Consider the following 20419-nt stretch of genomic DNA (forward strand, 5'->3'; position numbering starts at 1 on the left):
CAACGTTGAGCAAGCGGTGATATGAATATTTCTGATTCCTTACCAGTTCATTATGGCGTCCTCTTCGCGGTACTCGTTTCAACTACATGTTGATTTCTTTGAGAAAATAAAGACAATGATTAAGATTATTTTGATAACTAAAGTTTTAAGTGTTGGTAGTTATTCCAGGTTAAACACGATACATGTACATCTAGTTGTACTCGCTACGAAACAGGAGAAGCGGAGCCTCACTTTACGTCCTGTTTCTAAAGCTCGTACACATAATTTCTAAAGATCGTACAAATAATTTTTATATTTCCCGACAACATACATATATGGTATATTTAAAGGACACATATATTTAATTTATTTGTTTTTTTATTATTACAAATTATCTTTTTCATTGACTTTTATAGCAAATTTTGGGTAACTAAATCAAAATTATTCAATTTTTACTTTGATAATTATAATCTTGTATTATTTTTTAAATCATTTTTGAACATTATAATTATTTTGCTCGTTCTAGGCGCCGTGATTTGCCAAAAAAGTATTTGCGTTTATTGTCGATCGCTTGAAAGATCATACTGCAGCTAGCGTAACCCCTTCTAAAAAATATGTAACGTTTAGTTTTGTTATGTGTTTGAAGTAGAAAATAATATACACTTCAAATAATTATAGTTATTTCCTTATTAAACAAGGATTTTTAGATATGATTTTCCACTTTGTGAATCAGCGTCACACTTGTGTTTAGATAAAATTCCAACAAGCCAGTTCCCTTTGTCTTTTGACGCCTTCTGTGAAAAACATCAATGGTTTTTGTGTTGCATATATGTGACGTAATATTTGTCCATCAGTTCAGTTATAGTTGTTGATTCGTGGACGCAGATAGGATCTAAGTGTAAACAAATTTTTCGTTTTTACATATATATCAAACATGCATTTATTTTTACGCCTTCTGTGAAAAAACATCAATGGATTTGTTTTGCAGATCTGTGCAGTTCTAGTGACGTAATATTTGTCCTTAAATTAGGTTAGATTTGTTCATTAGTAGACGTGTGTAGAGTTTAACTGAGAAGATACAATAGTGAAAAACAATGTATGAATAACACATAGCTGAAAGTGTGAGAGAGTAGGTTGTTACCCCAAGAAAATATTGTGAACAGAGGCGAAGGAAAGACGTTTTTGTCCCACTAGTGGCATTTAAGTACTTGTCCATTTATTTATGCTTCAAAGTAATGGCATCTGAAGTTAAAATGTATCTGAAGTTGAAATCTTGTTATCGTTCGGTGGAATAATCCCATATCGGACATTGGTGAAGGAAATTATTTTACAAAAAAGTATGGAAGTTAGGAAACATCAAAAGATCGTTGTTTCTATATAGAGTTGTTCCCCCTTGGCCGATATGTTATATTTTCATTACAATAAAGGATAAGGTTATAATAATAAACGAAAAAAGTCGTAACATTGCTTTTGATTCGCTGATTTAAGCTTAAAGTTGATCATACTATCTAAATAAAGACTACACCAACAGTACTTCTGTCTCAGTCATTCACATAGTTTACTTTTTATCTCTCAGAGAGTCAATTGCAATTAACCGATTCCTATTTTTCTAACTAAGGGAATAAACTTTGATTATTTTTCTATCTCGAGTAGTAACCCCAATCTTTATTTTTTCTGTCGAAAACAAACAGAAAAAAACATTGAATAAATAAATTGTCTGCTATCCTGCAGAACTTGACCTCCAGACAGATGACCTTTGCAAGAAATTAACATCTGTAAATGATGAAAATTAATGATTGTTTTAATTTGTTTGGCATTATCAATGCTTATTTTTATCACATTTATCAATCAGTCAGTTTTTAACCGCAAAGTATACAGTTTTTTTTACTGAAAAAAATATTTCGGAACCCAAACAATGCTACCATCAAAAATATAAACTACACCAATTTCAATCGGTACCAAAATAAAACTGTAATAATGTACATCGGGATTATATTAGGTTCTAGATACCGAGTACATAAATCATTTGGGATCCGTAACAAAAATTGAACATACGTAAGCAAAAAATGACAAAACAAATCAACTTCAAAGCCACATAAAACTAACAACAAAACTTTAAAAAAAAAGAGTTAAGTCCCCTGAGATCATTTCAAATATATTGTCTTATATTTTTATGAAGTTTCTACATATCATATGGCAGCCACTTGCATGAGTTTACTTTGCTAACGGCGTGAAGCAAAATATTATCTAGAAAATGTGCATCATGATATTCCAATGTTTGATATTTGTAAAACCTTAAATTAAAAAAGTCTTCACTGCTTCTCAAACAAACTGTACAAAAGTGATAAACATTAAAATTTAGTGATTCCCACATCTCTTTTTATTCATATTGAACTTATGTACCTTGAACCCACAAGAACGTGAGAACCTTCATGAAATGTAAAACTGACGCATGGTTAAGAAATTAAAATGATCAAAACCTAGAAAAATCTAATGAATAGTATCATCCACGTCATTTGAACTCGGGTGGATACATGTAGTTGTCTCATTGGCAACCATACCATAAGGCAGTACTGTGACCTATACAGTGAAACCTGACTAAACCGAATCCTGTATAAACCGAAAACTTGTATTAACCAAACATGTTCGTAAGCACCGTCATATCAAATTATGTGCTTTGTGAAACTGACAAAAACCGAACATCGGCAAAAAACGAACAAAATCCTAAGTCCCGAAGAGGTTTGGTTTAAACAGGTTTCACTGTATTACAATAGGAACAGTTATAAAAGTTTCAAATTTGTTTTAGTCAAGTTTCATTTAGCTTCAAATACATAAAACAAAAGTAAGAAAGTAGTAGTTTTCAGTTTATGCAGGATTCAGTTCAGCCAGGTTGCACTGTATTCGTCGACGTCTTTATCTCTATTTCAATTTAATGTATAATGGTTTGAAAGCACGCTAAAAAGCTAGATCGTGAACTTTGACTGAACTGTATTTTTTACCTTAATGTCGGAAACACAGTAATCAATAGTAATCTAGATGCTAATCTGGCTTCCTTCAAACAATATCGTCGTATGATTATGCTTAAGTACGGGAAACTAGTTCTTAAGGATGTTCGCTACTCTGTTAAAAAATAACAAGCTTTTTAAAAGACTGTTATGAAGATAGTATATAAATAAAGAAACTAAACAAGAACTATCTTTAAAAAAGATATCCGACGTATTTAAATTTGAGTATATGTTTAAAACTATCATTTCGATAACCTTCAGAAGCACAATGACTTAATGATGCAGGACCTCTTTAATTAAATCTCCATCTGAATGTAACTACAAGAACCAAAAATCTTGGTGTTGGGTTGTTTGATTGTGATATTAGCTGCTGATACATTTGGTGACCATTTTGTACAATGTAATCAATAGTATCTGGTGTAAAAAACGCAGGATTTACTGAACATACGGTAATGAAGGGCGATTGCAGTGCACTGAAAACCTGCATAGTTTGACACAATTTGTCCTTGGTGGCAACGCCCGTTCACTACCTTCATCTTGTGAACAACAATGCTCTAACTATCTAAAAATCAATAAATTACCAACAAAAGAACGTTACAAATTGTTTTGTGAATATTCCGATTATATTTAAATAAGTGATTTACCATTTAAATAACGTTTTCTCTGTTTGTGTTCAGTATTCTCGGTCCTCGTATCTTTCTGTTTACATTCACCAAAACCCCGCGGAAATCTCACATGCGTAGGTGCGTTCTAAAAGTCATGTACGTTCGTACAACAAAGTTTACATTAAAAATTTTATAATTGTCCCGAATAAACAGCTGTCATGGATGCAAAGAGCTATTGGAGAAACAATTATTTTAATAATAATATAAATCTTTGTAAGATCTAGTTCAAATATTTATAGTTTTTCACTTGCTTTCCATCACGATATAATTAACGAGACGTTTTTTCAAACACAACCGAATCACCCACCATGACAGCATTTTGTCCAATCACAGAAAGGATTTTCGAGCATGCGTATTCTGTTGCCATAGTTAAGCGTCCTTAAGTTCAAAGGGCACACACCGAAACTTTACCGACTACGTCGGAAAAAGTAGAAAAAAATGGAGGGACCGTGTGCTCGTTTTCGAGATATAAGCCATTGAAAATTTGGCGGGAAATACTTCTCTGTAGATTTTTCATATATTTAACATTGGCACCTTGTCTGTTTCAAAAACTATGAAAAAATAACAAGAATTTAATAATTTTTTGAAATACGGCTTTTCAAACTTTATGTAATAAAATTATAAAAAGAAAAGTAGGGGTTAGTGGGCAATTTTTTTCAATGACAATACATGGATAAAACCAGAGGATTCCGAAAATCATGCAAAAAATCAAAAAATGGAGGAGCAAACATCCTTAACGGAACCAGTCTCTCCGGAATCAGGAAGAAACAATGAAATCAAATCGTGACAAAATTAAACAAGAAATGAAGTCATTGTACCATCACGAAAAAGACTATTGTACGTTTTGTGTGAACTGAACTCCATCCAACCATGCGTGAATGAGATCTCAATAAGAGACCAATTGACTCAAAGATTAACAACTATAGGTCACCGTACGGCCTTCAACAATGAGGAAAGCCCATAGCGCATAGTCAGCTATAAAAAGCTTACAAAATAAACTATACAAATCCTTGGTTTACGTTTTAATGATAGAATCATTGCGATTTCTTTCTTTCGCTTTCCTATTGGAATAGAATTTGCTAAGTTCGGTCCAAACGTATTGCTTCAACGTCGATTCAAAAAATATGGAGTCTATGGTATGTCAAGGTCAAAGTTAAAAAGGTCGGGTCAACTAATTTGATGTCTAAAAGCAGTGATATGTAATTAATACAGAGCTGACCAGAGTGCAGTCAGACGGAAGACCGATTAAAGGACATACATGTTGATTCAACAAACACCAATATTTACATGACCAAAATAGATTTTCAAAATAAACAATGACTATACTATGATTTCACTCTTTTGAAAACTGATGTATGTAGCAGGAATATTTCAACTAATTTCCCAAGTGAAAACTAAAGTAATAGCTCATAGTTGAATACTGCTTCATCATTCAATTTGTTATGTACAGTTGTGGATAAACAAATAATTCTTTCTGCACTCGATCTGTTTAAATTGTTTGTTTTCGCAACTTTTCCGTGACAATTATTCCGGATTTCTTCTATCGAGATATAATCGACCGAAAGCAGAAGGTAGTGGCGGATCCAGTTGGTGATTGTGAGGTCCAGTTTATATTATGGCTAGAAACCAGTGATCAAATCTAACCAGTTTTATATTGAATTATATGAGCTTTATATGCTCATTGTTGAAGGCATATGGTGACATGTAGTTGTTTACACCATCCTTCTTTAGTTTTTGTGTATAGTTGTCTCTTTTGAGATTCATTCCACATCACATTTGTTTTAAAGATAAACTTTCAGATATATGCGTCGAGAAACCAGGAGCCAAAGGTGAAATCCCATAATGAATCTGCAACAACTGCATTACCGGTAACTAAAACTTCAATGGTATTTTTAAACGCGGTGTGTTTAATAGCAATGTCTGTAAATGCTTTCGTTCCGTAATTAGGACATCTTGCTAACGTAATTTTTAATATGATTCGACGACCTATAGTTAACATGATTGTTTGTCTCTTGTATATTATATTTTAAAAGACTATTTCATAAGTTTACCATACGGTTGGTGAAATGTGTTTGTGGACTAGAACGCTTATTAGTATACATAAGGTGTTGTCATTGATGTTCTTTATAATGAAATTAAAGGTAAACTAAATGCGCATAATTCTGTCAAGTGTTTTGCGCAATTCAACTGCACGGTACCCAAACCTCGACACTTTTGGTAGCAACTTATTCTGATTACAGGGATCATAAAATCAGATGTGTGTACCTGTTGTCATTATAAAGAACGAGGTGAAAAGAGGAATTGTTCAGAACTCGTCAAACTTTTAGCCCAACAAACTGTCTATTTGCCTGCCCTAAGTCAGAAAGTTCGCCAATCGAAAATCTGGTGTTGATGTCAGATGTTTGATATTGATATATAGTGAAACCTGTTTATCAAAACCGAACCTCTTTGGGACTTAAGATTTTGTTCGGTTTTGGCCGATGTTCGTTTTTATCAGTTTCACACCGCATACATTTTGATATGACGGTGCTTAATTCATGTTTGGTTTATACAGGTTTTCAATTTATGCAGGATTCAGTTTAGCCAGGTTTCAATGTAGTGATTTGTATTATTTCGTATAGACGCTGGTCTAGTCCTGAAAACTTCAAAAGACTTTAGGCGTTGTGTGGCGTAGCGTCAGCTTTGTGTCTCATTACCGGATATCTTAAGTAACTATTAGAGCATGGTTTGCTAACCCTTCCGGGTTATCCGACATCACCCCAGTTGTTTTATGTGGGGTACTTTTGTTTATAATTAGTTTTCTATGGATTTTATTATGTGATTTTTTCATTTGGTTGTTTTTCGTGTTTTTCTATGGTGCTTCAAGTTTCTCTTGAATTGAATTTTAATGTCTCTTTGGTGTTAAGATTCTTCCACATCTTTTTTTAAACATCTAGCTCATTTAATGTTTGATACTAGCAGATTTATTTTGAGAATGTTGATTATCAATTGTTGGAAAGTTGATAATTTTTGCAGGAAAAAAAAATAAACAAAACACCATGTATAAATTTATTTGCTATAACAATAAAAATTTATTCCATTCCCAGACACACACTATCTTCAACCATTCACGCATATCTTCAAAACAACATTTATTGCGCATGCTAAAAATGCGTTTGACAAATAACATTAAAAATAAAATCTAAACATTTTAAACACTTTCCATGTAGTTCCTGTAACCATAGTAACGTATAAACAATTAAGAACAATATATAGTCCTCCTAGTTTGTAACATAGGCACAGATGCATATGGAATAATGCATTAAATATGGAGATTAATCACGTGACTACATAATCGGGTATCTACTACGAGATCTTGCGAGAGAGGTCAATGCCATAACAGCACTGATTTCTTTCAAGTGAATATCGTCTTGATTCCTGGAAAAGAAGTAAAATCTAGTTAAAATGAATCTTCTACTTGCTTAAAATACCACAATAAAACTATTTATACTGAGGGTACAGATCATATAAACACTGGTAAGCGTACCAGTAAGGAGTTTCTGAGTTCACTTCCGTTTTATTTCTTTATTTTTCCCCCTTTATTCTGCATCTTTGACCAATTATTCTCTATTCTGTAAACCCCACCCACAACCCTCATCAATTGCAGAAAGGAAAGGAAATTAGTTGATGTAGAGAAAAATGTATAATTACCCATCGAATTATGTACGATAATTAACCGCTATTCTATTTAATCAAGTAAAGTAAGATTTGTACCTACACATTATAGTCATGATTTAACAATACAGTTTTGTTCGCGTTTCAGCTGTCCTTTTGTTATATACATGTATGTCTTATTTATCTCTTTAATAGACACGACTTCTTTTATAGAAATTGATGACGTCATAGATAATTATACCTTACCTGTCATGTACATTTACGTCCCCTGAGATGCGCCCACGCCTCGCTGCAGATTCCAACTCGTCTGAATTGTCTGAAACTAGAAAGATAAGGAAGTTCATTCGTGTTCAATGATTCTATCTAACAAACTTCACGGCGGTATACAAATTTTTTTTTAATTTTTCCTTCGGTACCCCCTATTTTAACATCACATATTATTTCCCCTTGGTATCTTATCCAACTTTTTTAACATCCAATTTTGCCACCTTTCATGAAAATCTGTAATTAAGTAAAGTGTTTGACTGAAGCGAGTTGACAATTGACATGGGTGCACTATTAATTAAATTTTACCATGACTTTTATACAAAGCATTTAACTATTCATCCTGGCGAGTTCCCCGAGACATTATCAATTATAAGTTGCTTTCTATCATGTTCTAATTTACATCTGAAACCTAATATTAATTACATTTTGAATGTTCATTGCGTGGCTTACTTTTTATACCGTTATAGAAACTCTGGAGAGAAAATAGAACTTATAGACAAGTCTTTCTAATTATCCCCCTTAGTATACGTATTGCACATGTCCGTGATGAAAGTGCTAAATGGAATAAAGGGACCATCAGGAATGTGGAACCAAAGGCACTCTCCAATATAACATTTAAGAAGCACAAGTTGGCGAATCTGTCATGGAAAATAATGAGGATTATGTGCCAAGCGTTCGTGACACTCCTTTATTTTCCTCAGATGCAGAATTTAAGGCAGCTATAAAGAATTCACCTATATCGAAACTGTTCGATATAAAAGGAACAACTGTTTACAAAAGTTTTAATTGTACACCTATGTCATATGTGATAATCAAAGAGGAGCATGGTGAACATACCTCTGTTAGTACATGTAGGAAATGTTATGCCTTTTTCAATAAATTTATTGTACTTAGTGACACAAACAGGAAAAACTTGGAACTTGGAACAAAAGGTCAAAGTAGTAGTGTTTTGTGGAAAGATGCAAGGAAATTGCGCATACATGTAACTACAAGCAGTGCAACTAAAGTGCCAATTAAAGACACAACTGATGCAACTTCATTTATTCGGGAACATTTGCATCCCAAATTTACAGGGAAGAAATATACGAGACATGGCACGCAGCAAGAACCTGTGGCTAAAGAGCACCTACGGTCACTGGGTAATATTATTTTAAATACCGGCATGTATGTCTCAATTGAGGAACAGTGGCTTTCTAGTAGTCCCGATGGAATTTTAAATGGTGAAACATTACTTCAGGTTAAATGTCCAGTTCCAACAAAATGGAATACACTTGAAGAACTGATAAATGGTGGGAAATATGATGTAATTAAAACCCCAGAAGGACATTATCAAATTAAAGTCAAAGGAAGTAGGGGTTATTACATGCAAATTCAGTTGACTATGTACTGTACTGGCCTTCGAAAAGGCAAACTGTACATGTGGAGGTGTCCGGATGACTTTATTTTAATAAATGTTGATTATGACCAGGTATAATTATGTTCGTGAACAAGTCCAAAGATCAAAAGACTTTTATGTGAGAAAAATGATTCCCAGAATTGTTGATGAAGTAGACAGTGATTGTCTCACTTTCAGTACACTGTTTTGTAATTTTATGAGGTAGATTTTTACAATAATAATTTTTTTATGGTCTAAAGTTGTTCATTTTATCTTAAGATTCAGGGAAGACCAGAAATTATCGTCTCCAAGCTAGATTACACACCCACATTTAATGTTGTTCCAAGACAGGAGATTTAGTCCATTGTTCATTGAAGACTGTTTGATGATTTAATCTTAACTTCTATTGTTGGGTTGCAGTCTCATTGACATATATCAAACTTCCTGGATAATTTCATTCAAGTAAATTATGGAAATCAATTAATTAAAATAAAACAGTTTGGAGGTTGAATAAAAATGTAATAAAAAACAAACGAAGGACGAAAAACACAATTTACAATGTAATTATATTCAATCCGTATCTACATTGACATCCCGTATTAAATCTGATCTCATATTTATTAATGCGGCACAAACAATACGAATGTCATCAAAATTCTTTAAAGACGACACTGGTACAGTTCCACTTAAAATTTTGAACACTTTCAGTCTTCGAATACCACGCTCTACACGTATTCGTACATGTGCAATACGTCTAGTAGTTGTTACGTCTTCATTTGAAAGCTGGGGTTTGCATTTTGTAAATGCAGCAATGTTCAATTTTACACGATGAGGAAAAAGAAAGTCTTCAATAGTAAATCCTCGATCTGCCATTACTTCGTCCCCCGGCAATAAATAGTTAAAAAATCCGCTCTTTTTAAACGATAAACTTGTCGCTAGCTCTTCCGCCAAAAGCTTTGGAAATAAACATGATTTGTCCATAATAAATGTGATCTGTGATACCTGAATGCAAATTCATAGTTAATAAAAATTATAAGGGATAAATAATTAAGGTCAAAAATAAATAAACAAGTTTAAACAAAGTTAAAGTATGATATCACTGTGAAATGTTAAACAAATTTAAGAAAATCATCACTTTTGAAAAAACCTGCATCATATTATACACAGTTAAATGAAAATAATATTGTTGTTAAGTATACTTATTCTTCTGTGTGTATAAAATCTTCCGTTTAGGAATACCAAGAAATTTCTTTAATATCAATAAAACTAATCTAACACTTGGTACATATGGAGTGAATATCAACAATAAAACTATACAATTAGTGCTAGCAGGCCCGTAGCCAGGATTTTCCAAAGGGGGGTTCGTTTGACTCACAAACTCGACTTTAACAGTCACAATTCGAACAGAACATCGACTTTAACAGTGCTTATTAGTTTTCAAGGGGGGGTTCGTCCGAACCCCTCGAACCCCCCCTGGCTACGGGTATGGCTAGATAAAACTTCCTGTACAGGTGCAAGAACAATATTCAAGGAGAAATGAAATAATTTTGATGTTCATAGTACGAAGAAGTGAAAATTTGTAGTAATTCCAAATAATCAAAGCTGGTATATAGACAAGATCCATGTTAACATTAAATAACAAAAAAGCATTACAAATAGTATCAACAGGTCAAATTATATAGTACATTTTGTCATATCTTTATAAGTTTGTCATTAGAAGAATTGTTGTTTGATCATGTTGATGGCAGATCTTTGATTTTTTTTTAGCAGAACATGTTTTCACATTTAACTTCAGAGCGATTAAGCGCCTGATATATTATATCGACAGCTTCTGATGCCAAATACATTGTGTTGGCTTCTTTCTAGACGTCTTCCGTTGAGTTGCTTTCTCATTGATGTTTACCTTAATCGCCTTTTATTCATCTTAAAAAATGATACTTTTGTAAGATCAGTGATATAAAACGAATATCCAGTGGTTGTCGTTTCGAATATTCAGTGGTTGTCGTTTGTTTATGTGTTACATAATTGTTTTTCGTTCATTTTTTTACATAAATAAGGCCGTTAGTTTTCTCGTTTGAATTGTTTTACATTGTCTTATCGGGGCCTATTATAGCTGACTATGCGGTATGGGCTTTGCTCATTGTTGAAGGCCGTACGGTGACCTATAGTTGTTAATGTCTGTGTCATTTTGGTCTTTTGTGGATAGTTGTCTCATTGGCAATCATACCACATCTTCTTTTTTATATCCTCTCTTTTATGCAGACAAAATAATTTCCGTTTAATTTATGTCCCAAAAAAAGTCTAATAAAAAGCAGTCTGTCAATCATAAAAGTTGATTAAAATCCTAAACTAGGATAGCGTTGAAAATAAAATAGTGTTAAAAAAAGCCGATGAAACATGACATCATGTACATAAAACTGAGCTTTATGGTTTTGAAAAAGTAATAAATTTTTCTTCTGATTAAATGTAATGTCTGGTCTGATATGTTTAACGCTCCAAACGTTTTGATTCACACGTAGAAACGTTTTTGATCTGATATGTTTAACGCTCCAAACGTTTTGATTCACACGTAGAAACGTTTTTGATCTGATATGTTAAACGCTCCAAACGTTTTGATTCACACGTAGAAACGTTTTTGATCTGATATGTTTAACGCTCCAAACGTTTTGATTCACACGTAGAAACGTTTTTGATCTGATATGTTTAACGCTCCAGACGTTTTGATTCACACGTAGAAACGTTTCTGGTCTGATATGTTTAACACTCCAGACGTTTTGATTCACACGTAGAAACGTTTTTGATCTGATATGTTTAACACTCCAGACGTGTTGATTCACACGTAGAAACGTTTTTGATCTGATATGTAAAACACTCCAGACATTTTGATTCACACGTAGAAACGTTTCTGGTCTGATATGTTTAACGCTCCAAACGTTTTGATTCACACGTAGAAACGTTTTTGATCTGATATGTTTAACGCTCCAAACGTTTTGATTCACACGTAGAAACGTTTTTGATCTGATATGTTTAACGCTCCAGACGTTTTGATTCACACGTAGAAACGTTTTTTATCTGATATGTTTCACACTCCAGACGTTTTGATTCACACGTAGAAACGTTTTTGATCTGATATGTTTAACACTCCAGACATTTTGATTCACACGTAGAAACGTTTCTGGTCTGATATGTTTAACGCTCCAAACGTTTTGATTCACACGTAGAAACGTTTTTGATCTGATATGTTTAACGCTCCAAACGTTTTGATTCACACGTAGAAACGTTTTTTATCTGATATGTTTAACGCTCCAGACGTTTTGATTCACACGTAGAAACGTTTTTGATCTGATATGTTTAACGCTCCAAACGTTTTGATTCACACGTAGAAACGTTTTTGATCTGATATGTTTAACACTCCAGACGTTTTGATTCACACGTAGAAACGTTTTTGATCTGATATGTTTAACGCTCCAGACGTTTTGATTCACACGTAGAAACGTTTTTGATCTGATATGTTTAACGCTCCAGACGTTTTGATTCACACGTAGAAACGTTTTTGATCTGATATGTTTAACACTCCAGACATTTTGATTCACACGTAGAATCGTTTCTGGTCTGATATGTTTAACGCTCCAAACGTTTTGATTCACACGTAGAAACGTTTTTGATCTGATATGTTTAACGCTCCAGACGTTTTGATTCACACGTAGAAACGTTTCTGGTCTGATATGTTTAACGCTCCAGACGTTTTGATTCACACGTAGAAACGTTTCTGGTCTGATATGTTTAACGCTCCAGACGTTTTGATTCACACGAAGAAACGTTTTTGGTCTGAAAGTTAAAAATGTAAGGATCAATTACATATGAAATCTTAAACTTTAACTTATAATTATTTTCAATACGAACTTATTTAAATGAATAAAACAAAACATAGAAATAAACCTATGACACTTACAGACGACATATAAACCCTAATTTAGATAGAATTATCTTAAGGGAATTTTTCCTCAGGTACTTTATAATAAAATAACATTTTCTATAAAATAAAAGTTAACTACTAAAAATTAGATATGAATTAAGTCATTGTGGTTTTAATGAGGTATAAGCTACAAAATTCATGACCACCAAATTAATCTCAAATTTTTAATTTATTCATATCATAATGAAATATTTACAAGAAAAATAAATGTTCATGAAAGAAATAATAAAACGTCTAGTTTTGACGTACAGCTGAATGTACTGAGAATATACGCAATTCATCTCCAACAAGGCGTTAAATGAAAAATTGCATGGAAACAGAATACACTGAACAAAACAATGCTGTATCAGCGATGTTAATTTTAAAACTTATTATGACGGAATAGACTACAAGTGACTGCTAATAGCAAATCTTTGAAACAAACTTAATGGTAATGGTTTACTTTTATAAATTGTGACTTGGATGGAGAGTTGTCTCATTGGCACTCATACCACATCTTGTTATATCTATTAGTCATACTTTAATTTCTTTTTAAATCAAAGAGTCTTAATCTAAACTAACACTCATTTTACTTTAATTTGAATTTATTTCCTCTTGTACAGTACTGAGTATGAGGTGATTAAGGAGTTTTTTTGTCTTCTATCATAATGCAATGATAACAATTAAGGTATTTTTTGAACGTTTTGTTTTAAAAGAACTCTATCAGATCGGCTCTAGGTTAATATTTGTAAGCCGGAACGTAAAATGTCTTACTAAACAGTTTCCATTTAATTTTAACTGAATAAACTCATCATAGATACCAGGCTTAAGATTTTGTACGCCAGACGCGCTTTTCGTCTACAAAAGACTCATCAGTGACGCTCGAATACAAAAATAAAAACACCAAATATAGTACAAAGTTGAAGAACATTGAGGACCCAAATTCCGAGTGTTGCCAAATACAGCTCAGGTTACCAATTTACCCTCAGTTATAATCTCACAATGGGAAATAAGACACATTTGATAAATGAACATATTGAAGGCTATTTTGGTATCTTGATATCTAAGACCAATAAAGATGAGCGTATGATTATAAATAAGTAAATTCTGACAAAGTATCAGGACATTTTAGCTGTATAAGATTCTATGAAATAAGAAGATGTGGTATGATTGCCAATGAGACAACTGTCCACAAGAGACCAACATGACACAGACATTAACAACTATAGGTCACCGTACGGCCTTCAACAATGAGCAAAGCCCATACCGCATAGTCAGCTATAAAAGGCCCCGATAAGACAATGTAAAACAATTCAAACGAGAAAACTAACGGCCATATTTATATAAAAAAATGAAAAAAACAAATATGTAACACATAAAACAAACGACAACCACTGAATTACAGGCTCCTGACTTGGGACAGGCACATACTTAAATAAAGTGGCGGGGTTAAACATGTTAGCGGGATCCCAACCCTCCCCCTAACCTGGTATAACAGTACAACATAAGAACGAACTATAAAAATCAGTTGAAAAAGGCTTAACTCATCAGATGGACAAAAATATAAGTTGACGTGGCCGGGTACTTATACATCCCGACAACAAAAAGACACTAGGAACAGATCTGAGAGTACTCGCAGTTATCTGACAGCTAGTTCAAAGCCACTTACAACTAATAAAAAGGTTACCTTAGTTTGTTTCAGAGCAGCATTAACAGTTTACGGAATGAGATCAAGCAGATAGTGCGCATCTAATCAGGGAAGGATGTGAGATTGTTTTAATTCTTTGTGAGAATTATTAAAAGATTGTATGTACAGTGTTTTTGCAAGGAATTATATCTATTTAAAGGAATTACTTGACTAGGACCACCATTAGTATTGTTATAGAAACCTCAATATATATTTACAGATACAGGATTAAAGTTCTTTTCTTAACTTGATAAAAATTGAAATCAACTCGCTAATGAGACGAAATTTATTCTTTGTATCGTTTTCCAATTATTCAGGATACATTTTTTTTTCACCAAATATATATAGATTACAGTGGATAAAGTCCTGGTAAAAGAGAATTAAGACACGAATATGATTTAAATTAGTAAGTGTTTCATGCAAAATTATTATCAAAGAGACCGTAACAAGACATGTTTTGTAGAAAATATTGGATAATGTGAATAAAGCAATACTTTACATATAAATCGGAAGTTATTATCTTTTACGAAGCTTTACTAGTGTAAATTAAAAAAAAATGTCAGTTCTAACATACTTAAAGGCTCCGTGTTGAAGGCCGTACTTTGACCTATAATGGTTTACTTTTACAAATTGTGACTTGGATGGAGAGTTGTCTCATTTGCACTCATACCACATCTTCTTATATCTATTTACATAACAAAATTGATATTTTTGTAAGCGTCTTTTTTGGTTTTCAATATGTGATTGATGAAAAACAAATTTTCGTTGTTTGGGTTGCAGAAGTGTCGATTTATGAGTTTGAATGTCCTTCTGATATCTTTAGTCCCTTTTGTAAGTGATCTTAGCCTTTGCTTTAGGAAAGGCACACAAGTAATGGTTTGGTAAAAATTGTCGTATGTTGGATACATGCTAAAGACAAATGGTCGAAACTTTACAAAACATCTGTCGTAATTCTCTTCTTTAATGTTAACAAACGGCAACCAATGAAGAACAGGCTCCTGACGTAGGACAGGTGCATAAAAATGCAGCGGGTTTAAACGTTTGAACATGTGCCAACCTTCACCCTAACATGGAACAGTAGTGTAACATTACAACATAAAAAGACACACAATAAAATACCAATTGAAATGGCTTAACTCGATCAAAAAGACATATAAACAAAATCAAGTAAATAACATGACACAATTTAAATACAATATTAAAACAAAGACGCAACAATGTCAAAAAAACAACTTTAACCTAGGAAAAAATGGCGTTAAATAAAGTAACGTACACAGGTAAACATGCCTTGATTTGTGATTATTTACCAATGAGAAATGAAAAATACCAAAGATATTGAAATTCATATGTCGAAAGCATACTGACAACGCAATGGCAAGAAAAGAAAACCGATCAAAAAACAAATAATAGTAATCAAAAAACAACATAGAAAACAAAATACTGAGCAAAACGAACAGACATAATAGGTAAAAATGTCAAAAATACCTTCACAGAAGTCAACAATGTGTTATAATCTTAATCAATATGAAAACAAACAAATATATCATCAAAGAAAAACAAAAAGGCATATAGACAAAGCACATTAGCAAAAACGAAAGAAAAGAATACACACATATACCATAGCACAATAACACAATGACGGGATGTATAAGTAGTCACGTTAAATGGATATAACCAAAAATAGACTAAACAGGAAGTCCACCGAAAAACCGGGAAAGGGTGAGAGGGTGATAGAGCAATTTGTTACCCGAGAAAACATTGTCAACCGAGGGTACCAATCTGCTCTATCATCCTCTCAGCTATGTGTTATTTAATTTATTAGACTGAATGTTCTAACATTATTGTCTTTTGAATTTTAAATTGAAAGTACTTAACTATGACGTAGTGTATTACATTACTGTTATTAGAAAAAGAAAAAAAAAGTGAAGCAAGATGTATTATTTTTTTTTACATTCTATGAAAGTGTTCTAAGGCCAAAGGTAGAATTGTAGCATTGTCTTTAAAAATATTAATGTAAATTCACTTCATTGTCCTTTAAGTTATCGATTTTTGATTGGTCTGCACTAGAGGGTGACATTCAAAAAAGTGTCTTCCGCTGAGCCATGGGATAGAGTAAATGATAACCCTCGTATTAGCCAATCAAAATCTGGCATCTTAACATAAAGTATAATAATAAAAGATGACCTACAAAAATATTGTGATGCTGTATACTCAACCAGTTGTGTCAATTCGTAAAAAAATAAAAATATTTACTGCAATATCTTTATTCACAATCATTACAACTTTACAAAAATATGAAAATTAAATACAAATCTCTTCTTTTATGTGTTGATATTTTAACCATATTCCAACAACAAATACACTGAAGATGATATCATTAAAAAGAATGACTTTCTGAACGACAACCTATTGATTGGGTTTGATGGATTCATATTTAAACAAACTGTCGTTATTCCAAGTGGTATTCAATGTGCACCCCATCTGGTCGACTTGTCTTGGTACTCATATAAACATATTTAATACAAAACCGTCTCAAAGACAAAAGGAAACTGCATCTTGTCCTGTTCTTTAATTTGATTTCACATATGTTGATGATATCCTGCTCCTCAGTAACCCAAATTTCAGTGAGTGATTGCATTTTTTATATCTCAGTGACCATGAAATTAAGGTTAGTAACGAAACTAGAAGGTCGGAAACATAGTTTGATCTTTTCTTTGATATACACACAGATGGACGATTTCAAACTAGAGTCCATGTCAAAGGTGATTCCCAATTGTCAACCTCCCATTTCTCATCGTAAACACATCGAATGAAATCTACATTTCACAATTGATACGTAACGCACGTACATGTTTCCATTATACGGAATGACTTTAAAGTGTGTGCTTCTTAAAAAAAAATGGCTGATGCGACATAAGTTTAACGATCATCACAATAATTTTTGGTCTTTTTGATTCAGATGAAAGTACCGAATATAAAAACACCAAATTAAAAGGGTTACAAAAATATAAACTTCCAGTGGCAAATATTTCATGCATGTTCAGGAAGAAAAAAAATCGAAAAAAGATATGTAGGTAACTTCTTTATTTTTGGAGATAAAGCAAGTTTCATATTCTGTAGAAGGATGTACAATTGTATAGGATGCAAGTAATGGCACACATTAATATTAAATATATTGAAAGTTAAAAGGCCTTTTCTCATAAACCTGTCCGACGAATAAAAAAAAAAATGAAATATTATAGCCATTCAAATTTACGTTTTATTGATATGAAATATTTAGGTGCTCACTGAGTTCGTTTTCTAATTTTTATCATATAAGTGTATTTTCAATAAATACAGTCAAAACGTTATAAATAGGGTTTCGATCGAAAATAGATCAAATTCATTTCCTGTAGGCGTTATTACCCTTAAATGTCGATTTTGGCTAGTATTTACGTCTTGAGCAAACATTATCATGGAAGATAGAGAGAAACTGCAAAAATCAACAATGATTAGCAATACAAAATCAAGTAAGAGGTTTACATAGCCGAAATTGGCAGTTCACTTCGAATAGCAGTTTATAACATAAAGAGACGACATTTGTCCATTATTTTTTTCTTTTTTCAATTATAGAAAACTGTTAAAAAACATGAGTGAAGAAAAAAAAAAATCAGCAAAAAAGATATCTAAGTCAGGAATTATAATTGTTCTTCGCATCACGGTGCGAAGCTATTATTGTCAATCCATATTCACGCCATCTTGAAATAATTAATCAACAAATATCAGTTCTGATTTGTTGCCTCATGATGTGGCTAAAGTTCTATTGGCTAGAATGAGATCTATAATTGGTAACATATTCCGGACAGGAGACGATATTAAATACGGAAGATACCTAATGTTGACGTAGCGTTTGATGCGGCAAAGCACTGCGTACCTCTTTTGGAAGGTCAGTTTTGTAGTCTATAATTTGAGTGGCCATAGTTGAAGATACTCATCGATCCAGGTGAGCGACACAGTCACTTTATAGGCCCTATTTGAATTGATTGTCCCAGAAATGGTTTCTTCTTCTATTCTAACTTTATTTGTAGCTTACAACTGTCACGAGGTTGATACATAAAGATATAAAGGATGTTCGCTCTACTGTTTCAAAATAACAAGCTTTTTAAAAGACTGTTATAAATTGAAACAATACAAAAAACGGAACTTAAAAAGCAGAAAGAAAAGAAAAGTCCATGAATTTCTTTTTAAGATATAATCAATAAAAAATTGGCGGGAAATGATTCTCTCTAGATTTTTCATACATTTAACATTCATACCTTTTTCTTTCAAAAACTGTCTTTTTAACTATATGTAATTAAACTATATGTAATAAAATTATGAAATGAAAAGTAGGGGTTAGCCGCCAACATTTCATTGGCACTGCATGGATAAAACTGTAGGATTCCGAGTATCTGACAAAAAGTCAAAAGCAAGTGTAGCGAACATCTTTAAGACGATCAATTTAATTTTAACATTTTATACAAAATTGGCGGGAAAATTACCCAAAAAACTTATAAAGTCGAATTTTATTAGGTAATGTAGTAATTTGAAAGCAGACAAATTATTTCATTGACATGTGGAAACATTTATAGAAAATTTGAAGGATACACACATACATGTATATGTATCATTGCACTAAGCCGTATGGCCTCTAAATTAGTACAATAAGATGATACAATGTTGCAATGTTGTCAATGTATTATATTCAAGTATATACAAGGCATCATCGACCACTCCAAAGGGTTTCGAGTAGAATCATTCGTATCATTGGATATTCCCATTTCTATAGCAATTATTTAAATTATAAGGATCTTTCTCAGTTCATTCTTCCTGCTGTGAAGGATTCTTTAAAACAATAATTTAGAAAATACTCGAAACTCAAAAAAATCTAGAATAACGCAATGTAAGGCAACAGGTACAAAAAACCCTTGGATGGGATATCCGTCAATGAACTTGCAACCTTCTCAAAAAAAAAACTTTGGATCTGATATCTTTCAATGAGGTTGTAAACTTCTCAAGTAAAAACCTTTGGATTGGATATCTAACCTTCTCAAATAAAAACCTTTGGATTGGATATCTGTCAATGGGCTTTTAACCTTCTCAAATAAAAACCTTTGGATGGGATATCCCTCAATGAGCTTGTAACCTTATCAAATAAAAATAAAAACCTTTGGATTGGATATCCCTCAATGAGCTTGTAACCTTCTCAAATAAAAAAAAAATGGATCAGCTTTTGTTTTCCCTAACCGGTAGGTGTTGGTTTTTGTCGATATATTAAACATCTTAATTGTTTTAATAAGTAGATTGTATAAGCTTAATAAGGGACTGTCCATTAGGAAACTAGATGTGGAGTAAATGTATAGGAAAATTGACATCACCCAGTAAAAAATTATAAAAGATAAAGCATGATACTTATGCTGAATTTTATTCAGATTAACTTCAATGATATATATTCACACGTGGTGTAGTTTTCTCTTATTTAGATACCAAACCGCTTAATCGCCTTTAAGGGAAAATATATTGGATTTTGATTACTGTAGAAAGACAGAAAATGCGTATTTGAATAAATAAAGGTATGCTTGAAATCGTATCATTAGTCGACAATTCATTCGTTTCTAATGTTCATTGCTGCAATATTATCTATAACATCAAATTCAATACGATGACCTGGAATGTGTTCAGATTCTGAGTCGAGCAAGTTTCTTTTCATTTCATGTTGTTGTTTAAACGATACATATATTGGGACATTATTCGGTATTTGCTTACTGTTAAAGTCAACATAGTACTTTAATACTTTGTTTTCAAGCAACCAAT

General features: G+C 32.6%; 1 protein-coding gene across 1 annotated transcript in view; it reads right to left on the minus strand.

Annotated features, from left to right (window-relative positions):
* Nucleotides 1-6685: 6685 nt before the first annotated feature.
* Nucleotides 6686-20419, minus strand: part of LOC139503853 (homeobox protein Mohawk-like) — a 360650-nt gene continuing 346916 nt past the window's right edge. The window contains exons 4-5 of the mRNA XM_071293809.1: nt 7550-7625; nt 6686-7066 (exon numbers count right to left, since the gene is read on the minus strand). Coding sequence (XP_071149910.1) covers nt 6976-7066; nt 7550-7625 — 167 coding nt within the window. The 3' untranslated portion in view covers nt 6686-6975. The remainder of the gene's footprint in view (nt 7067-7549; nt 7626-20419) is intronic.

This window comes from Mytilus edulis, chromosome 14 (genome assembly GCF_963676685.1).
Source record: "Mytilus edulis chromosome 14, xbMytEdul2.2, whole genome shotgun sequence".
NCBI lineage: Eukaryota > Metazoa > Mollusca > Bivalvia > Mytilida > Mytilidae > Mytilus > Mytilus edulis.